Raw genomic sequence first — 19,601 nt, 5'->3', positions numbered from 1 at the left:
TGTCTGTCTGTCTGTGTGTGTGTGTGTGTGTATTCTCACCAGCAGATGGTGCATTTTATGAATCGCTGCTCGTGTAGAGGCGGAGTTAGTGGACGTGCAGCAGGCAGAGGGCAGCAGGCAGGGTCCACATCTCCTCCTGACTGGATCACAGTTTCAACATCATCCTCCACCAACCACCCTGACAAGGACAACCCTCCCAAAAGCACAGGATCCGGACAATCTTTTTACAATTTTAAATCAGAAATCGCATCGAAAGCGTCAAGATGCTGGCCTGCACGGAGATGATCACCATGTGTCTTCAGTCTGCAAAACACGATCACATGAGGAAGCAGAAGGAGCTGGACCGCAACCAAAATCAAAGCATCTCTCTTTTTCATGATGTAAGTGCACCCTTTCTTGTTTTTTTCCAATGTTTAATTGGCAATATAGGCAAAAAATCCCCCCTTCTCACTAAGAAGTATGGTTTGGTTTTTTGAAGCATGATTGTATACATATTTATATCTGTTTTGGAGGAGGGTCGTCTTTCAGAGGTGCAATATGAGTAATACACCGTCCTTCATCTTGCACTTTATGAATGGTTTAAATGGAGGTAGGGAGCCGTCCATTCACATCGTGCTTGATGTGCAGCAGCCCTATTATGTAAGCAAGGTGAGTTGAGATGCCCATTAGTGCGTGAATGACAAAAATAAATGCCTCAACACATTCATCTGACAAACCATTTTATTCATTTGGTCTGTAAAGCACCACAATGTGATTGTTTGAATTTGGTTGTTTTTTCATTTCCCCCCACATGATGACGAGGCTCATGACATTGGTTGTACCCTAGAAGAAACATGATATATAAAGCATGATATGCAATGATTTTTTAATGAGCAGCTTTCCCTTCACACAGCTGCAAACAGAAACATAAAAATAGATGGATGTTACATCCTGAATTATTTAATCAGGAGTAAGAGTGTTGCTTGAGAGAGGGTTACATTAATATGCACAGAAATGTTCCTCTACTCGGCTGCCTTTTGCTACAGTGGTGAAAAATATGGTGAACCATCCATATACATATTTATAAAAAAACATTGCTTTGTGTTTGAAGCCTCTATGGCTGTTTGCCTCTGGGCTACTCACGACACAAATACAAAAACTGATCAGCAGCATCATTTTCCAGCCTTCCTGACAGCTGGCCGTAACTAAATTTCCTCCTGGCAGATAATTGGCTAGCTAGAGGGGGGCAGTAAGCCTGCAGAAGGTATGCATTTGTTCAAATGCAGTCAGCATCTATTTGCTCCAGCCCATAACCTTTGTTTACTGAACCTATTACTGTTGCTGGCGGACTGTCCTTTCTTCATAAACAACTGCAGAAATAAATGGTACACTCGCTGGAGGTCAACTTTCTAACTTGACTGTCATTGACCTGCATGTCTCTCTTTCTCTTTGAACCTGAACCATTTTGGTGCCCACATATCTGCAGGAAAAACTGAAAATGTAATGTTTGCCGATATCAGTCCCTCTAAAATAGGATGTTTGTCTATAATCAGTCAAGCTGAAGGACTGCCCTATTATGCTTTTTGTGATTTTCCCTTTCCTTTAGTGTGTTATATAGGTTTTTGTGCAAAGTTTCTTTCCCAAATACTCCCTCCTGGGGCAGGACATCTCTAAGCAGTTGATCAATCACAACAGAGCCGGCCAGCTAACCAATCAGAGCAGACTGGGCTCTGGTTTCAGACAGAGGGTGAAAAGAGGTGCTGCAGCACAAGAGAAAAATAGAGGCTCAAAATGCAAATACGAACCTGAGTATTAGCATAATATAAGGCCCTTTAAAGTAAGCTTGAGAGGCTAATTGGAGGTAGTGTCATGCGTTTGATAAACAACCGGGTTTCTGTAGATCTGCAATTCACGAGTAATTCTGATCAGTATAACAATTATTGTTATTAATCATTTGATAAATGAAATTAGAAATGTCCATCCCTGTTTCTTAAAGTCCCAGGTGATGACTTTCTTGTTTTGTCAGTCAAAACCCAAAGATCTTTTGTTCAATGTATAAATTAACAGAAAACTCTGAATTTGAGAGGCTGAACGTTTTTGTATTTTTTGCATCAAATCTGACTTCAGCGTTGAATTCAGATTTGAAAAAGTCATTTCAATGTTTGAATTGATTTTCAACATTGTTTGCAATCCTTTTGACTCATTCGACTATCGGATTAGTCAGCTAAAGGATGCAGCTCTACTGAAGATGTGCTGTAGGTGTCGGTCTACCTGCTGTAGTTTTATTGTGATCAATATGAGTCAGTGTGACATCAACAGCCCCCATAGGAAATTACAACCGAGCAGCATCCAAGCAGCTAACACTGCTTTTAGAAGAGCTTCATTGACTCATTCTTAACGACACAATGGAGGAATGAAGACCAGTGAATCTCCTCCTCAGGTTTCTCCAGAGCCGACGTTCTCAATTTGTTTCCCAGATTTAATTTACGGAGCAACTCTCTTTTGGCTTCCTCTGAGGCATGCTACACAAGATCAGCACTTTGAGGAATTTGGGTACATTTGACAGTGATGACACAGCTTCCAGGTTACATGGCATTACCTGCAGCCAAAAGCCTTCATGGCTGCTCGTCACTCCGGGGATGATACCTGTAAAAGGCAAATGAGGCATTTAAAGGTTATCAGACAAATCAGAAATAAACCAAATATATATATATGGCTAATGTTTGATTACAAATCTTTATACAGTAGCTTTTTCTTTGCTGGTATTTAATCAGAGCACTAGTAGTACTGAATGTTTTGTAAATTGAGTTTCAACACTGTATTTTGACTTATCTAATTACCTGTTATTGCTTCAGGGCTCACTTTTGGTCTAATTATCAATGAGCAGTGTCATTTGTGTTTTAGCTATTTGAGTATTTTTGATTTGTTTTGAATGTTTGTAGTAGTATATGTTATTGGTACTTACAGTATTTATTTTTTAGGTCTAGCTTTTAAAATGTACTGTTATCCAGAATGCAGCGGCTTGTCTGGTCTTCAACCTTCCAAAATTCTCCCACACCACTCCGCTCCTCCGCTCATTTCACTGGCTTCCAGTAACTGCTAGAATCCACTTCAAAACAATGGTATTTGCGTACCATGCTGCGAATGGATCTGGCCCTTCCTACATCCAGGACATGGTTAAACTGTACACCCCAGCACGTGCACTCCGCTCTGCATCAGCCAAACAGCTCGCTGCACCCGCACTGCGAGGGGGACCCAAGTTCCCATCAGCAAAAACACGTGGGTTTGCTATCCTGGCTCCAAAATGGTGGAATGAGCTCCCCATTGAAATCAGGACAGCAGAAAGCTTGCACATCTTCCGGCGCAGACTGAAAACTCTTCTCTTTCGAGCGATAGAATTACTAACAAAGAAACTGCTAACAAAGCACTTATATACTAATAAAGGGCTGGCTTATCTAAAGCCAGTTGAGTAGCACTTGAAATGTTTGGCTCTATGAAACCTGATGTACTTATATGATTCTGTTTTCTTCAAGGTTGCATCTTCCGGCTCGAATGCTACTTATTTCAGTCCACTTTGGATAAAAGGTCAGCTAAAGCAATGTTAATGTAATGTCTATATTTTGGACAGTAAAGGTCCTTACTTTGTGTATATCTTGGTTCCAACCCTTTTAGGAAATAAATGTAATGCATGGCAGGCAAGTTTATTTATATATCACCTTTCAACACAAGGCTATTCAAAGTGCTTTACAAAAATAAAAGACATTGAGAGCATTAAGAAATAGTGCAGCAGAAACACGTTATAGAATTACATTCAAAAACAGTCATTATAAAAGCAAAGCTAATCAAATAAACATAAAACATGAGTAACACAGGTAACACAGGTATCAAATACATGAATAAACCTGTGTATTAAAGCCTCCCGAGACCTTTTTACGTTTCACAGAAACGTCCTTTTCTTTTTTAGTTTCCCTGAACCTAGGAAAACTGAGGTTATACATGAGAGCATACAGTCCTTTATTATTTTTAAGTGTGAATAATAATCAAGACTACAAAGGGATACATGGAAACCAGGGGCTGTAGGAAAATCCCTGAAACTGTTCAGTATGTGTTTCAAAAGTCATCAGCAATAATGCTAAATGTACAACATTCAAGGGCCTTCAAGGGCCCTCTGAATTGGAGCATACACCTTTGAAGGTTCCTGAGACATTCAGTGCCATTTTTCTCTTTCTGTACACACCCTCAGTATCATTCTTTCTCATATAGATTTCTTTGAGGCTCAGTGGATGTGTATTGAATTGAGAGGATGTGAGCAGAGCGTGTCCTTTACGCTCTGATGTGCTAGAAAGGTGACAGCTGGATGTATACTCTGATGAAACACTAAATCAACCAGTCACTGGACTCTATCAGTCCACACAGGCTGATTGAGCAGGAACAAAAAAAAAACACTTTAAAATAAAAGAGGTGCCACTTTCACACAAAATACCTTTCACTCCAACGGATCAGACTTCTCAGGTTGGGTGTTACACAGAGATGGGATGAAAGATATCAGTGATGACTTCATTAGAGTGTGCATAGCATAAATCAAGGAATTCAAAGGACTGTTACATCCTGCTCGCAGAATTTGCACAAAACCAGGGAAACAGCATGATCCTTTTCAATGCCCGGAGAGAGAAAAACATAAAAGCTATTATTCCACAGCTCCTGTCGGGTGAATATAAATATCAGCTTTTCATTTCCTGAGACGTCTCTTTTGTTATTGAATTGTGGAAATTACAGCTCCTCTTATATATCCTACATATAAAATAATAAACCACTCACCAAACTCGTCTTCCTCTTTCAATATAGTTGAATTATGTTTTTAAATTCTTCCACTTTCTATCATCTATGCCTGTAAACAAAAACGTTAACATGATCTTCTCCTCTTATTGCAGATATTCCGCCGGGCAGACAAAAATGGTGAGTAAGCAAATCCTTCAGCTAATTAGACTACACAGCTAGTTCAAATTCAATTAAGAGCCTCGTTGCAAATTTAGATGCACCAGAGAAATAAAAAAGAATTACTTTGATGGTTCTGTTCAGACAGTTTAGTCTCTGAAGGGGTTTATTGGTGCATCTGTGTTATGGCCATCCTTGAGATCGAAGAAACGCTATAAATAACAAAGGTCAGGTGCAGCTGCATCTTTTTGGTTTTGGGATGTGATTGAATCTGACAGGGTGCCCTGCAATGCTCGGCTCAATGATTCCCAATGATCAAACCTCAGTGAGACCACAAAATACTCAAACCTGAACCTTATATAATCTTCCTCACATAATCAGTAGAAAATAAACGTTTATCTCCAAATTCACTGGAGACTTGCACCTAATGCGACTTTAATATATTCCCCCTGCAAACATATCACCATTACATTTGATTAATGTTTTACAGTTACATTTAAATGTATGTGGACTCTTACTTCAAAGGAAGCACCCCCTCTCGCATATCTCCTGGGAAAACATAGAACATTCGGCTCTGCATGAAAAGAAACAGTGCTGACAAACAGGAACATGTTTGTGCTCTTAATTTTCTATTCATGCACTGCATCTCCCATTATATGGAATGTGAAATGCAAAAGATACATGCATGCAGAGTAGAGACAAACTCTGATCAGTTTCCCTGGGGGGGGGGGCGGTGAATGTGTTACATAAGAGTGGGATTAATGAACCAACATGTGCCGCTATGAGGCGGGGGGTCCTTGCAAATTCCATACTTCAAGTTGTGTCTCCCCTACTTGTGGCTGATGGGACTTTAATAGAAATAGAGGTTAATTCCGTTTTGGTCAATATACTGTATCTCCATCTTGCATTTTCGTGAAGCTTTTTGCTCCTCCAGTTCTTTCACACCACGCGCCGCCCTCTAGCTCTCACACAAAGCTTTTATTTTTCACTCTGTGTAAATCGAAGGGAGATACAGAAAGAGAACTCTGGCGTATGTTTGTGTTAGCTATCTTACATTTGCAGCTCTGCTCGGTTCTCCTCGTCACAAACTCACTGAGTCGTGCACCGGAGAGGAGAGCCAACCAGCACTGAGTGGGCTGCCGTGAGGCGCCTGGAGCACTGCGGATTTACCACATAATGAGGGGCTGGCTACCAACCAGCTACACTCTTATTCCTCCACGCTGTTTTAATGAGGAATTATAGTTTTAAGAAGCAATACAACAATTGTATATTACACGAACAATAAGTACAAACTGGAAGCCTCGTGCTGAGATTCTAATCCACTTATATTGACGCACACTGAGCTCAGACATGCACACACGCATCTGATCAATATATTAAAATCCAATATAGAAATCCCTGATAAATAGGCAATTAGTTTTCAGTATTTCAAAGTTAACGAGGAGACTTTCATACAAATAGACTGAAGTATTTTCATATGAGCTGGATTTTTATAACAAGCAGTGCAAACAATGATTAGTCAAGGCCATTGATTGGTTTTGTTGGAAGTTTTATAACACAAAAAGGCAGTGTTTTACTTCATTTATTTTTCATGATTTGAAAACGGTTTCGATTTAAATTTTAGGTGCTTAGGGGAGTTTGGCTTATTCCCTCTTGACACTAACTCAATAGTAACCGGTGAGAGGTTTCTGCCTCACATCCTTTGTGCTGTACTTCCTGCAGAGGATTGTAGACTGCAGCAGATTCCTCAAAGGATGCATGGATGTACAGAAGAGCTGCTGCTTTAGTTGAAAGAGAGGAACATTATCAGTAATGGCTGAGAAGCTGATATCTGGCTCTCATTTTTACATTTTAGGAACACAATGTCATCATAAATTGGTCAAGACAGTTTTGATACCTGGAATTTGGACAACTTGTAAGAACGTGCTTTTCTAAATACACTGAACAAGAAATACAAACAAATGATCAACCCTATATATTCTTCAAACTATTCCTATCAATGAATTTCTCTTGCACTTTTGGATTTAATGAAAAGATGATTTGTTGCTAAGATTCTCTTGAGGGCTTTTAGCTTCGGGCTACCCATAAGGAAGCTCATTCCTGAAAAGACTCAAGCATCAGCACAGGGAGAGGTTTTCATTAGGGTTGCAGGTAGAGCTGCAGTGTTGCTTGGTTTGAAATCAAACAATTAAAGCTATTGAACTGCCTCGATGCTGTTATGAGGTGCTGATGATTATCCATCAGAGGTGTTGTCGTGGCCCATTCTTGTGGGATATCTAAAAACTGTTCCAAGTCAACAGGGATCCGCTTCTTGACTCACACGTTAAAAACCATCCAAATAATAAATAGAGCCAATATTCAAAACAAATATATTCATTTTCTTCTTGTCAGAGTTCATAGATGAGATTCATCTTGAGTTCATAAAAAATAAAAAAATCGATTTTTCTAGCTTCAGACAGTAGTAGTAGTCCACTTAATCTCCAGCTTCCAGGAGCAAACAGAGTTTGTTGACAGACCTCTGTAAAACACTTGTTTTTGTTTTAACTAGAACACTTCGGACAAGCCCTTTACTTCCTGGCAGGGTCTTCAGAATCCGTCCTAGCACCCAGGAGTTTCTGGGAGCCGAATCGTCCACAATAACAACGAGATCTCCAGGAAGAAAGTTCCTTCTGATCTTATTCCATTTATTTCGCTGTTGCATTGTTGGAAGATATTCTCTGACCCATCTCTTCCAGAAAAGATCAGCCAGATATTGTACCTGTCTCCATTTTCTTCTTGAGTACAGGTCCTCCTTCACGAAGAGTCCAGGTGGCATAACAGGATTAGTTTTGAGCAGAAGCAGATGATTAGGTGTTAAAGGCTCCACATCATTCAAGTCATTTGTTATGGTTGTGATGGGTCTATCATTCATTATAGCTTCCACTTCACATAAGGCTGTTTGCAATGCCTCATAATCCATGACTTGTTCTCTTACCACAGAGCTCAGAATCTTTTTTAGTGACTTGATGAGTCGCTACCATACGCCTCCGTGGTGAGGGCCTGCTGCTGGGTTGAATATCCACTCGATCCCTTCTTAGAGAAGGTTGCTTTGGATTTTGTCGTGGTTTAGTTCCTTTAATGATTGTTCAAGCTCCTTTTGCGCACCAATGAAATTTGTACCTTGATCAGATCTGATGGTTTTCACAGTACCTCTACGACATAAGAATCTCCTATTGCATTGATGCAGGAGTTTGTGTCCAAACTACTAGCCACTTCAAGGTGGATTGCACGGCTAGTAAGGCATGTGAAGATTACACCCCATCGTTTCACATTAGTCCGACCTCGCTTTATCTCAAACGGTCCAAAATAGTCCATGCCAACTGCAGTGAAAGGTGGCAAATCTGGCATCACGCGGTCCTGAGGAAGATCTGCCATCTTTTGCTCTCCTACTTTAGACTGCATACGTCTGCAGAAAACACAGTTTCTGATGATCTTTCGTGCAGAGGAGTTTGCAGAGGACATCCAATATTTTTGTCCTAGTTTAGACAGCATGTGATTTCTTCCAGAGTGACCAACTTGGATGTGTATGTGTCTTAGAATGATTTCTGATATGTGGGATTTTTTGGGCAGGATTATGGGATTCTTAGCATTTACTGGCATAGCTGATCTGTTAATCCTCCCCCAACTCTCGGTATACCTTGATAAAGGATTGGGTCCATTTGTAATATAGGGCTGTCTTTTTAGGCAGTATTTCCTTTTTTCAAGGAGGTTAATGTCCTGTGCAAAGTGTTGCCTTTGTTCAAATGCAAGTATGGCCATTTCAGCATTGTCCATATCTTCCACAGTCAGATTTGTGTTGACGGTCACTTTAAAGTTTATGGCCCGTTCNGTGCACGCGCCCAGTTTCCCTCTGCGCTTCGCACTGAGAGTTTTTAACTCATTGTCTATTTTATCAGGTTCATCAGCCATCATGACATAATTTCCTTGTCCTTAGGATCACACTTTATCAATTATTTTTGATCGTTCAATCCGCACTTTAATCCAAACATTGCGTCGTCACAAACATTTCTCTCTGCTCCATTCCGTTTCTTTATCTTGGCAGGCATCCAGCATATATCCACATCCCGATCATCTTTAATATCTTTCTTCTGGCTTAAGAGTTCATCTCATTCCTAATATTAGTCCTTTACTCACTGTACTTTATCCGTCTTTTATTTACTCGCGGCCCTCCGCATGGCTCAACAGCTGATCGTTGCGCAATCCTTCCGCTCTGTCCGCGGAGTATCTTTCTTCCATTCACAAATATCCAAGGCGGGATTCCAGTCAGCGATGCGTCTTTAACATCAGTTATTCCAGCGGTCCGGAGTCTTTGACTATGTCGTGGCCCATTCTTGTGGGATATCTAAAAACTGTGCCACGTCAACAGGGATCCGCTTCTTGACTCACACGTTAAAAACCTTCCAAATAAAGCTCTGTAGGCGCTGATTTCTTTGCCTTCCTTGGCCGATTTATTTGCTTCCATATATTTAAACAAACAAAATAAACAAAATTATCAGTATAACGTGAGGTCAAAGACTGTTCCGATTCCCCGTTCATTGCTGGAGACAATTTCCTCCTCACGCTCAGTCCCTTCCTTATATCACAGGTGTGGCTCGCAGTAAATCAAGGTTTTTCACCAAATATTTAATTCGGTACTAATACATAAATGGAAAGAATATATTAAGATCTAAATTAATAAGAAAATAATACACTCATTGTCAACACAGAAAATGGCTCTAACAGGTGTTGTATTGACAGTTGTTAGTCTCGAAGCTGGGGATCGATGCTATAAAAATCTGCATAATCTTTGATTGGATCTCACTGCCTCGAAAGCTCAATGTTGATAACAGTTCAGCTAGTTCACTCACACATAACTGCATGAGATTCTTCGTTTTCAGTAACACAGTTTAGCTGTGCATTCACTATTTCAATAAAAGTGGTAACACATGTGGAAGAAACAGACAAAGAAAAAAAATCTTTACTTTTGAGAATCAGGAAGCAACAGCTGATTTACGAAATAGGTAAGACCACTTAAATTATTGTTGATAGACTAAACAAACGAGTGTCCTTGCCTTCTCAAAACAAACCCTACAAAGATCTTGATCTGTTTGAAGGAGAGTTAAGTTATGGCTAAGGTTTTGATATGTTTAGTCAACTAAAAGCTATAAAAGCAACCTTCCACTTGAGTAGACAATCATTTTTCCATTGGCCAGCAAACTGAAACCACTTGAAGTGTTTTACCAAACAAACTCCAATGCTCTCAGCCTAAGAGAGTCTAACTAATCAATTAATTGAGTAATCGTTTCAATACTAACTTTTAATGCTTCAAAGCCTACTTCTGCACATTCTTATTAAGTGCCTAATTACTAATTAAGTGTGGAAACAAATCGTACATCTTTCAGGCAAAGCACTTGCTGCACAGATTACTGTCCTTTAGCTTGTGACACACACACTGTCTACAGTTAGAAGCTCCATCACTGCAGCTCTGCTCTCTGAGAAACTGCGAACGCTTGCGTAACGTGCCATCTGAGCTGCACTGAAACTCCTATTCGGGCTTCTAATTGTGAATCCACGCTGAAGAAGTTGTAATGCAGAAGGCTGGAGAATGAGTCAGAGGTGCAACAGATTGTGGTTACTCCTACATCATTTGGAAAAAGAAGATTTTTACAGCAAAGTTTGAGTTGGGAATTTTTATTGAAATAGTTTCATCTTCGATCTGAGGTTTAACGCCACAACAAATGTTCCGTGAAATCACAGATTTTTCTCCTTAAGGGTTTAATGATAACAACAAAACAATGTTTAACAGTTCACTTGCTATTTAATGTAACAAACACAGAATACAACTTGCTGATATCAGCCAATCTCTCCCAAACAAGCCTTTACTGTATGGTGTCCAAAGCTGTCCATTGTGAGAGATGGCAACTACTCAAAATAGTTCTCACACATGATGATGTGATTTACTCAGTTTGAGCTCTGCTGCCTGGTGGGGATCAGAGTCTGGTCTCATAAGATTTCAATGCTTACAGAGCAAGACTGGAGAGATCTCATTACCGTCTGCAGTTATTCTGCAAGTAAGGTCTGCTCTGACTACTCTAACCATCCCTCAATCCCTGCTCCTAATTTCCACCGCACCCTGCAGGCCTGAGTCACATGACACTGCTCTTCAGAGGTGGCCTGTGATTACCTTAATCGCACACTTGTCTTTGTGTTCATTAGCTACAGACACTTATAAGATTCATTGATGTGCAACCTTTTGTGATTGCTATAAAGTTGCCCAAAAATCCAAACATTGGTTCATTTATTTTACAGTATCAGGTTTCAGGATTGAGGAAATTAAAGCAGTTATATTTGGGGTTGTTTCAAAAGAAAATGTGTTCCTCACTTAGGTAATTATTACTCCCAAGAGCATGGATTGGATTTTGGTCTTTATCACTTAACTAAAAAAGTATCATTAATAGCAGTAAATGAGTCCCTTATTGGAAATAACTGTCACATTTCATTTGGTTCTGGGGAAACACTCTAAGATTAATCATTGACAGAGGTTTTAAAGCTAAGTAAAGACAGTTTTTTTATACTATGATATGCCGCAGCACCTCTGAGTTTATCGCTGGAAATAATTTAGTGACGTGAAGTCAAAGTAGCCTTGTATCATTAACTTGAATAATGGTGAATACTCTTCATTAGGGTGATAAAACCTCTGAGGCGTCAGTGAGTGTAATTTTCACGGTTTATCTCCTTTCAGACGACGGGAAGCTGTCCTTGGAGGAGTTCCAGTCGTACTTTACTGATGGTATCCTCACTGACGACCAAATGCAGGAGCTGTATTCCTCCATCGACAGGAAGCAGACAGAGTAAGCTTATCTTCCTTTTTGGACGTCCTCCAACTCTGCTGCCATCTGCAGCCCCTTCTGCTGTTGAGATGTCAACAACACCTCACTTCAGTGAAGAGACTGTGTCAATATTCCACAAGGAGCCCTAATTCTGGTGTTAAAGCCTCAGAGTTTGCGATTTGCATGCAGATGAGAACAAACACTATTCGACTAACATGTATTGGAATACATTGCCTGGTATTGTAGCCCAAGAAAAACCCAATAGGACTTTTTTGCTGTGTCTGTGAGCACAAAACTAATGAAATCTCCTCTTTGCTGTTGGCATCACTGAAGTACCAACCAATCACAGTAAAGAATTGCCTCTCAAGTGTGGCAGATTTAGCTGCACCCTTTTTTGTGTGGTGTCAACTTTAGACAGAAAGCTTGCAATACACAAACGAGCAGCTAACCTCTATCTGTCATTTAAAGATAAGGTTACATAATGAAAACCAATCCAGTTTCCATTGTCTTAAGTATTGTTACAGCAAGTAAATAGTTCTGATTGAAACAACTCTAATATACACAAACATGATTCCCAGACATTTTTGCCTTTGACTATACAAATGTCTAGTCAATCGCTTTATGTTGTAGTACGTTATGACTACTATAAAGATGGTATATTATGTAACTGAATGTGCAGTAAAAGTGTTCTAGGTTTAGTTGCAAGGCAGTAGTGCTTGTGCATAGTGTATTGTCTATGCACTTAGTGAAAATCAATGCGTCTTTGTCTAATCGAACAGAGATCATGGCTAAAACTGAGCACTGAGATAGATGCAAACGTTAGTATGCAAACATGCTCGCAACGACAATGCTAACTGGTGATCTTAAGTAATTTACAATGTTTGCAGGTATAGAGTTCCCTATTTAAGGCTATCGTGCTAGCTACATAACACTAACACTGAATATAAAGTACAGCTGAGGATGATGGGAGTGTTTTGAAGGTATTTTGTTTAAGTTACCAATGTTTAAGTACATGATAACCTGATAATCGTTCTTGATAAAAAGTCAGAGGTTCACACATCAAAATCAACTTGAGGAAAATATTTCAGGCTTCCAAAGACTTTATTTAATATTTTTGTTTTCTTCTCATTGCTTTACAGTAACCTGGACATAGACAAACTCTCAGGTAAGCATGCGTCATTCATGCTACACAGATATGATCACCTTTATGTATTACTTAAGCCCAATGCTTTCATGTTTTTAGCTATTTCTATTGGCTAGAATTGTCTGACAATCACCATAACTTAAACGCAACATGTCCCAGTCTCAGAAATGTAGATGTAATTATTGGAGGGACCAGACCACTTTCATTCTATTTAAGGCAATCAATGTTATTAGTCATTCGACAAAATATGCTCAACTAATGTACTTCTCCTTCAGGGTACTTATCTCCACATGTGGGGGAATACGTCAACGTCCTGTCTGCTCTGGAAAAGCTGAATGTGGCCATTTTGAAGGCCATGGATAAAACTAAAGAGGTGAGTGATTATTGCTTTCACGCCTGCACCATGATTAATTTAACAAGAAAATACATGATTGAATGTAGCTCGACATGAGTGGACTTTTATCCATTTCAGCTTGTAGAACATTTGTAAGCGGCTGTCATGCCTCCGAGCGTTCAGACTCAGGCTGTTTTTGTTTGTGCCTCTCAGCTGTCAGTGTGAAACCCTCTCAGACGTCTTTGAGATCGCTCTGCTGTCGCACCTTTACAAGAGAACTGCCCAGCATGACAGACTCTGCCTGCTGTCTGCGCCGCCTCTCTTCGCTCACAATGCATTCTCAAACATGAGCTCACAGAACCTGAAATCACAGGCGCCCCTTTTTTAAAAATGGTTCTACTTAGTGTGAGAAAAATGTGCAGACGTTTGTCCCTGTGAATCTGCTGGATAGCCACTAAAGATTTTATGCAAAAATCATCATAATGGGCTAATTTTGTGTGTTATTCTTTTCAAGTTAATTGTGTAGTCCATTAAATGTCAAATAATCATAAAAAATGCAACATTTCCGAGCGCCTAAGGAGATATCTTAATATTCGGTCAAAACAAGGAGGATCCCTGAAGTATTTTATCATGAGGAGTCATGATTGTCCGAATTTTACTCCGATAGTTAAGACCTTTCATTCACAACTATGTGAAAGTGCTAAAGGAAAAGCCAGGGCACAACAGGAAATGGGCACAAATAACGCCTGCACACAATTTATTGGCAATCCATCTAATAGTTATAGAGACATTTCAGTCTGAAACAAAGTGGTCTGACTGACGGACATTGTGCTTGCGGATATCATCAACTCAAAGATTTTCAGCTAAGATATAACAAAGAGAAAAGCACTTTTGTGTTTCATCATCGCACGACAACACTGACTGCACTGCATTGTTCAATCGACACCACATACTGTGAATTATCTTTTGCTTTTTATTTCAAACCAGTATCCAGGAGCTAGATTCCTAACATGTTTTCATACCTTTGGTTTTACTCCTCACATGTTCCCTCCTAATTGTAAATGTATGGCTATAGAGCTGAAATGGAGATCAATGCTTTTCAGTTCAAAAGAGAGAAACCTACAGCACTGTTTCTTTCACATGTTCTCCAGATAATGAGGCCGAGTTGCAGTATACATCACCAGCCTTGGAACGTGAAATATGCTAATTAGAGCGTTATGAAATCCTGGTCTGAATCCCGGTAGAGCAGAACCAATAAGCAGTGTATTGCATGAGATGTAGAGGGGATTAAAGTGTCTGCGCCCGACATGCAGGGCTGTGCAACATCAGAGAACTTCTTCTAAGACAAAATCGATAGCTCGGCTCACTTATTTATCGGTCTTAGCTAACCCTGTACGTTAAGCAGGCTAGGTGAATATTTAATTTAATTTGGAAGAGAAGAGAATCAGGTGCTGGGAATATATCTTATTATGAGGTTGGCATCCTTGATTTCAGCATCTCATTCTCACTGCAGTGCAGGTAGAGGCTGTTCCTGATGTAGAGAGAGAACTCAGAGCGTTAGTAGAGCGTAGCTGTCAGTAACTAAGGCTGACAAACCTCCCAGCTGTCCCACTGATCTGACGTCAGATGTCCTCCACAGCACTGTATCACAAACACACAATTATTTTTCCGCTGCTTAAATCTCCTATTCTTTCAGTCTCTTCCCGTCTCTTTTGGACACACGCTTCTGTTTCGCTGTTTCATCTCCTGTCTCCGAACATCCATCTTCTCCGACATTTTATTTTTCTCCTGTATACCTTTCCTTGCTCTATATCACCCATGGCTACAGCTCATGAATTTTTCATGCTGCTATTAGTCAGTCAAAAAGCTTTCTTTGCCCTGAAGAGCAGCTGCCCTTTTAGCTATCCTGAGATCAGCCTTATTATATTCTTTTTGCTGAACCAAAGATAAAACTGATCTTATAGCAGTGCTCAAGAGCGAGCAAAACTGATAATATGGATAAAACGTTCATATAAACTCCAGTTTACAATGCTTTACAAATGCCTGGGAAAATAGTAAAATAATCAAATCCACGGAGTAAAATGTGTCCTTCATGGTGCTCTGAGATAACAAGTCTCTTTTTCGGAAAGAAAGGAAGGAGAAATAGAGACAAAGACGGAGGTTCATTTGTCATATCATGAACCTCATGTCTTCTGCTGAGAAAGAGAACACTTTGGAAAGAGGATCACATAAAAGCTGGCTGGTCGTTTTTCAAATATCTTCTTTTTACATTTTCTGAATTTGGTCACACTGATGGTGATCTTGACAGGGTTCATTGCCCATGAAATAAAAGCAGCCACTGCACTGACACTTACCGTATAGATAGAACATCCTCCACAAACTACACATCCATTCATTATCATCACATCACTCATCATTATCACTCTTTCTGTTTGCCATTCATTAATTCAGTGTGATCTCAGACTGACACAATGTTTATTTGTTGAACAAAACAACAGCCATGAGATACCTGATTCATAACGTGCAATTCTTTTTTGAAAGGGAGAATGACACATAATCCTAACAAAGCACAAACAACCTTGAATTCAAGGTTTCTAGGGTATAAGAAATTATCTGAGAATCATTCAATTTTGTTGGAAAACAACATTAACAAACCATCATGTGACCTAAGATTTTCATCGTCATAACTACACTGTAGCTATGTACGTATGACCAATAAAAGCCTTGAACCTTGAACCTTGATCATATCAACAGAAAGAATGCAAGAAACATTTCTCGAGATAGGAAATGAGAGAAAAATGCAAAGTAAACAAATATTTTCCCCCATCATGGCTGACCTTGTTTTATTTGTCCCCACACTCTTTTATTCAGGATTATCAGGGTTCATCAGTGCTGGGTCAGTTTGTGACACGTTTCCTGCTGAGGGAGACCTCCACCCAGCTGCAGTCCCTCCAGTCATCGCTGGACTGCGCTATGGATGCGGTTCATGACCAGGGCTGTACTGGGAGGAGGATACTGAAGACCCCAGAGGAACTTCCTATCCAGAGGGTGCCCAAGCGCCCCGGCCGACGCATCCAGAAGAACATGTGTCTCTCCCCGACCGACCCGTACTCTGGCATGCTCACCACAGGTAGGTTCCAGGAACAATGGGATTCAGAGAGTGGTTGTATATGAGCAAAATACTGACTATTTAAAAGGTCATATTGCAGCTACTAAACTCATGAGGATATTCACAACAACAACAAAAAGCATCCCGTCATTGTTCAGACTTCCTGTGTTGTGCTGATGTTTTGTTTCTGGGTTCAGGGGTCAGCGTGGAGTCAGACAACCACTGGGGCTCCCAGATCAACCAACTGGAGCAACTCATTGACAAACTGGAGTGCGAGGTCCGTATAAAATCTGTTGATGTGCTAAGCTAAGATAAGCTAACTGCTAACTGCTTGCTTCATATACAGTACAATGGACAGACATGATCATGTAAATCTTCCCTCTAACCATCTAACTCCAGAGGCAAAATCCCCGAAATGAATATAAATTCCTTTTATAGAAATTATTATTTTTTAGAATCTCAGCCCTGAATGTTTATAAAAGTCTTATTTTTGGTGAGGGTCTTCTCCAAGGCACAGACGATTATATTTGACCCTAAACACCATTTACATGTCATTTTTTTTTTTTTTTTTTACATGATGAGTTTTAGATGCATTCTGGTGGAGCTTAAGTCTCCTGGTATTCTGCAATAATAGAGACTGTCCTTTAAAACTCTAAATGTAATTTAACTGCAGATTCTTGGCATTGCAAGAGATTTGGATCTCGTGCGGTATGATTTTGTGTTATATATGATGTATATTGTATGTATTCAAATTGCCCCTCGAGAACCTAAACGTATTTGAATCTTTATCAGACAGAATGGGCACTGATTGTAGACTATTAGGTTGCCGTACAGGTCACTCATCATATCCAACAGACCACTGTGCACATTTATAAAATCGTGTTCATCATCAGCGTATATACAAATCATCCATTGCATTTGCAAACTCTGAATTTGAATGATAACCATCAATGGTGATTGATAGTATTCTGCATGTGGCTGTTCATGGCTATCCATTGCCATCCCACTCTGCCTTTTATTCTTCTTTATTCTACTTTTATATATACACAACGTGCTTAGTTTCAGTTGTATGAAATGACAAAAAACGCTGCCAAAAGGTTTGTCTGGTGATGGCGCTCTGTGAAGATCAGGTTTAATTACAGATGCTCATCTGCTACAGACAGAGATGTCAAAGCAGACCGTATGAGCTCTTCTGTGTGTTTTCAGAGACACAGTGTTTGCCCAGCAGACAGAGGACAATCTGTAAATAGTGTGTGTGGCTGTTCAGGCCAACAACACAAGCTGTGTTCAACCACACAAACCGAATGTCATGCATACATATCATGCTGTGCAACCATGCTGTGATTCACTGAAATACTCAATGCTTTAAACAGAAACACAGATCAAATATGTTGACAGATGTTTAAAATGTTCTGACATTTACAAAAGGCCACCAATATGTTGCCTGTAGGTCTGAATAAGAGCATCAGTAGCTTTATGGTTCTCCTGTGGGATTTATTTCGTTTTTTACTTTGCATTTTATCTTCAATAATAGATTAGGCTTTCTCCAAGGTTAGATACTGTATCAGAGCCTGGGGGATAATGAGCTTGCTTGCTAACACACTAATGATTATTTGTCCTTATCTCGGCCATGCAGAGAGACTATAGTGTTTAGGCTGTCGGAGGGTTAACATGAATATGGCTTCCTTGTGGGAGTCAATCCTTTGTGACAGATTGTATATACAGGCCCTTATTTTGCTGGACTCGGTTCTGGTTCTGCTCATAACCACTCATAAAATATTTATGTCCCTATTTTCAGAGCCCTCATCTTGAACCTCTCAAAGAGGACACATTGGCAGGGACATACAATTCGGTGAGTCCAGCATGTGTGAGCTTGTGTCTGATTATATTATATTATATTAATATATATGTGCAAGGATTTTACTGGTAATTGTTACATGTTTTATATTTATATATGACATCTTTGAAAAGTTGGAAATCACTTCTACAATTACAACTACATTCAAAATGAGGCAAATGTGTTATGGAAGATGAGATTATGACTTTTTCTCTCTTCAGAACATTCTTCTGATCCAAAGACAAATGTCTGTGAAGGAGAAGGATGTGGATCAGTTTCAACAAGCTCTTAACATCTACACAGAGACCACCAGCAGCCAGCCTAACAACCTGCAGTATGTCCCTCTCTCTGCCTCAGGACCTCTCTGTGATGTAATGCTGCCACTTGAAATTGCTTACATTTTCAAGACCATATGTGATAACCCCCCACTGCCCTTTTTTTCTCTCTGTCTGTTTTTGTAGCGTTTCAGTCCAGAACCTGCCAGACAGATCTTGCTTCATCATGTACGAATTTTGGCAAGATCGTCTCTCCTGGATGAGGTAGGATCAGAAGAGCTTCACAGCATATTAGACAGAAAAACATGTTCAGAGAGCTTCACTGCTGATCCAAAATGCTCCCTCTTCACCAGGCTGTTCACAGCTCTCTTTGAAAGCATTACTGTCAAGCTGAGAGGCAAATGACAGGTTCATCCTTTTCCTTTCCCCACAGCTACCTGCAGTCCTCCATCAGTAAGACCTTCCAGCGCTGCATCATCGACTCACTGGAAGAGCCGGAGATGGTCTCCACCATGCTCCTCCCAGGTAGAAACAACACCTTTAATATATTCACTATCTTATTGAAAGCTGCTATGTTAACGCTTTGATTCACACATTTTAAATCAGATTAAATTATAGCCTTTTGGTAAAATGTGATAGCACATGTCTGCCGCTATAATCTGTATATTTATATGAAAGAAGTAGCATTTCCAAGTGGTATTATTGTTGGCACCGCTGTTGCAGACTTTTTAGAGTTATTTTTATTGAAAAGAAGTTGGCATTACTGCTCAGGAATTACTACATTTATACTCCAAACTTACTTTGCTTCTTTCACTGTCCACCATTTTCACTACTGGTGATAGAGTGGCGAAGTCCCTCCCTTTCCGGGGGACCTTATTTCGGAAAAGATATTGAAGTCAACGGAGAGTCAGAGAGAAAGATTATCTTTCGATTCCGTTTGAATTGTGCCACGAATTACACATATGATGTTTGTCAATTTAAAAGATAATTTTGCAAGTCAAAAAAATTAAAATGTAACACTTTTTTTTGTGTTAAACCATTCAATGAACTACATCTCCCGTCTCGCACCACACACCAAGACGGCCGTCACGTTAGCACATTTCACTTCTTTCTTTCAGAATGAGGCGAAAAGTATTAAAG

General features: G+C 39.9%; 1 protein-coding gene across 1 annotated transcript in view; it reads left to right on the top strand.

Moving 5' to 3' along the window:
* Positions 1-76: 76 nt before the first annotated feature.
* Positions 77-19,601, top strand: part of necab3 (N-terminal EF-hand calcium binding protein 3) — a 21,468-nt gene continuing 1,943 nt past the window's right edge. The window contains exons 1-11 of the mRNA XM_010784103.1: positions 77-380; positions 4,911-4,935; positions 11,675-11,783; positions 12,902-12,927; positions 13,182-13,279; positions 16,112-16,370; positions 16,547-16,626; positions 18,148-18,201; positions 18,408-18,520; positions 18,648-18,725; positions 18,895-18,986. Of these exons, the coding sequence (XP_010782405.1) occupies positions 264-380; positions 4,911-4,935; positions 11,675-11,783; positions 12,902-12,927; positions 13,182-13,279; positions 16,112-16,370; positions 16,547-16,626; positions 18,148-18,201; positions 18,408-18,520; positions 18,648-18,725; positions 18,895-18,986 (1,051 nt within the window). The 5' untranslated portion in view covers positions 77-263. The remainder of the gene's footprint in view (positions 381-4,910; positions 4,936-11,674; positions 11,784-12,901; positions 12,928-13,181; positions 13,280-16,111; positions 16,371-16,546; positions 16,627-18,147; positions 18,202-18,407; positions 18,521-18,647; positions 18,726-18,894; positions 18,987-19,601) is intronic.

Source organism: Notothenia coriiceps, unplaced genomic scaffold (genome assembly GCF_000735185.1).
Source record: "Notothenia coriiceps isolate Sejong01 unplaced genomic scaffold, NC01 NC01_scaffold00026101, whole genome shotgun sequence".
NCBI lineage: Eukaryota > Metazoa > Chordata > Actinopteri > Perciformes > Nototheniidae > Notothenia > Notothenia coriiceps.
The sequence above is the reverse complement of the archived record's forward strand: the minus strand, read 5'-3'. Positions and strand labels throughout refer to the sequence as shown.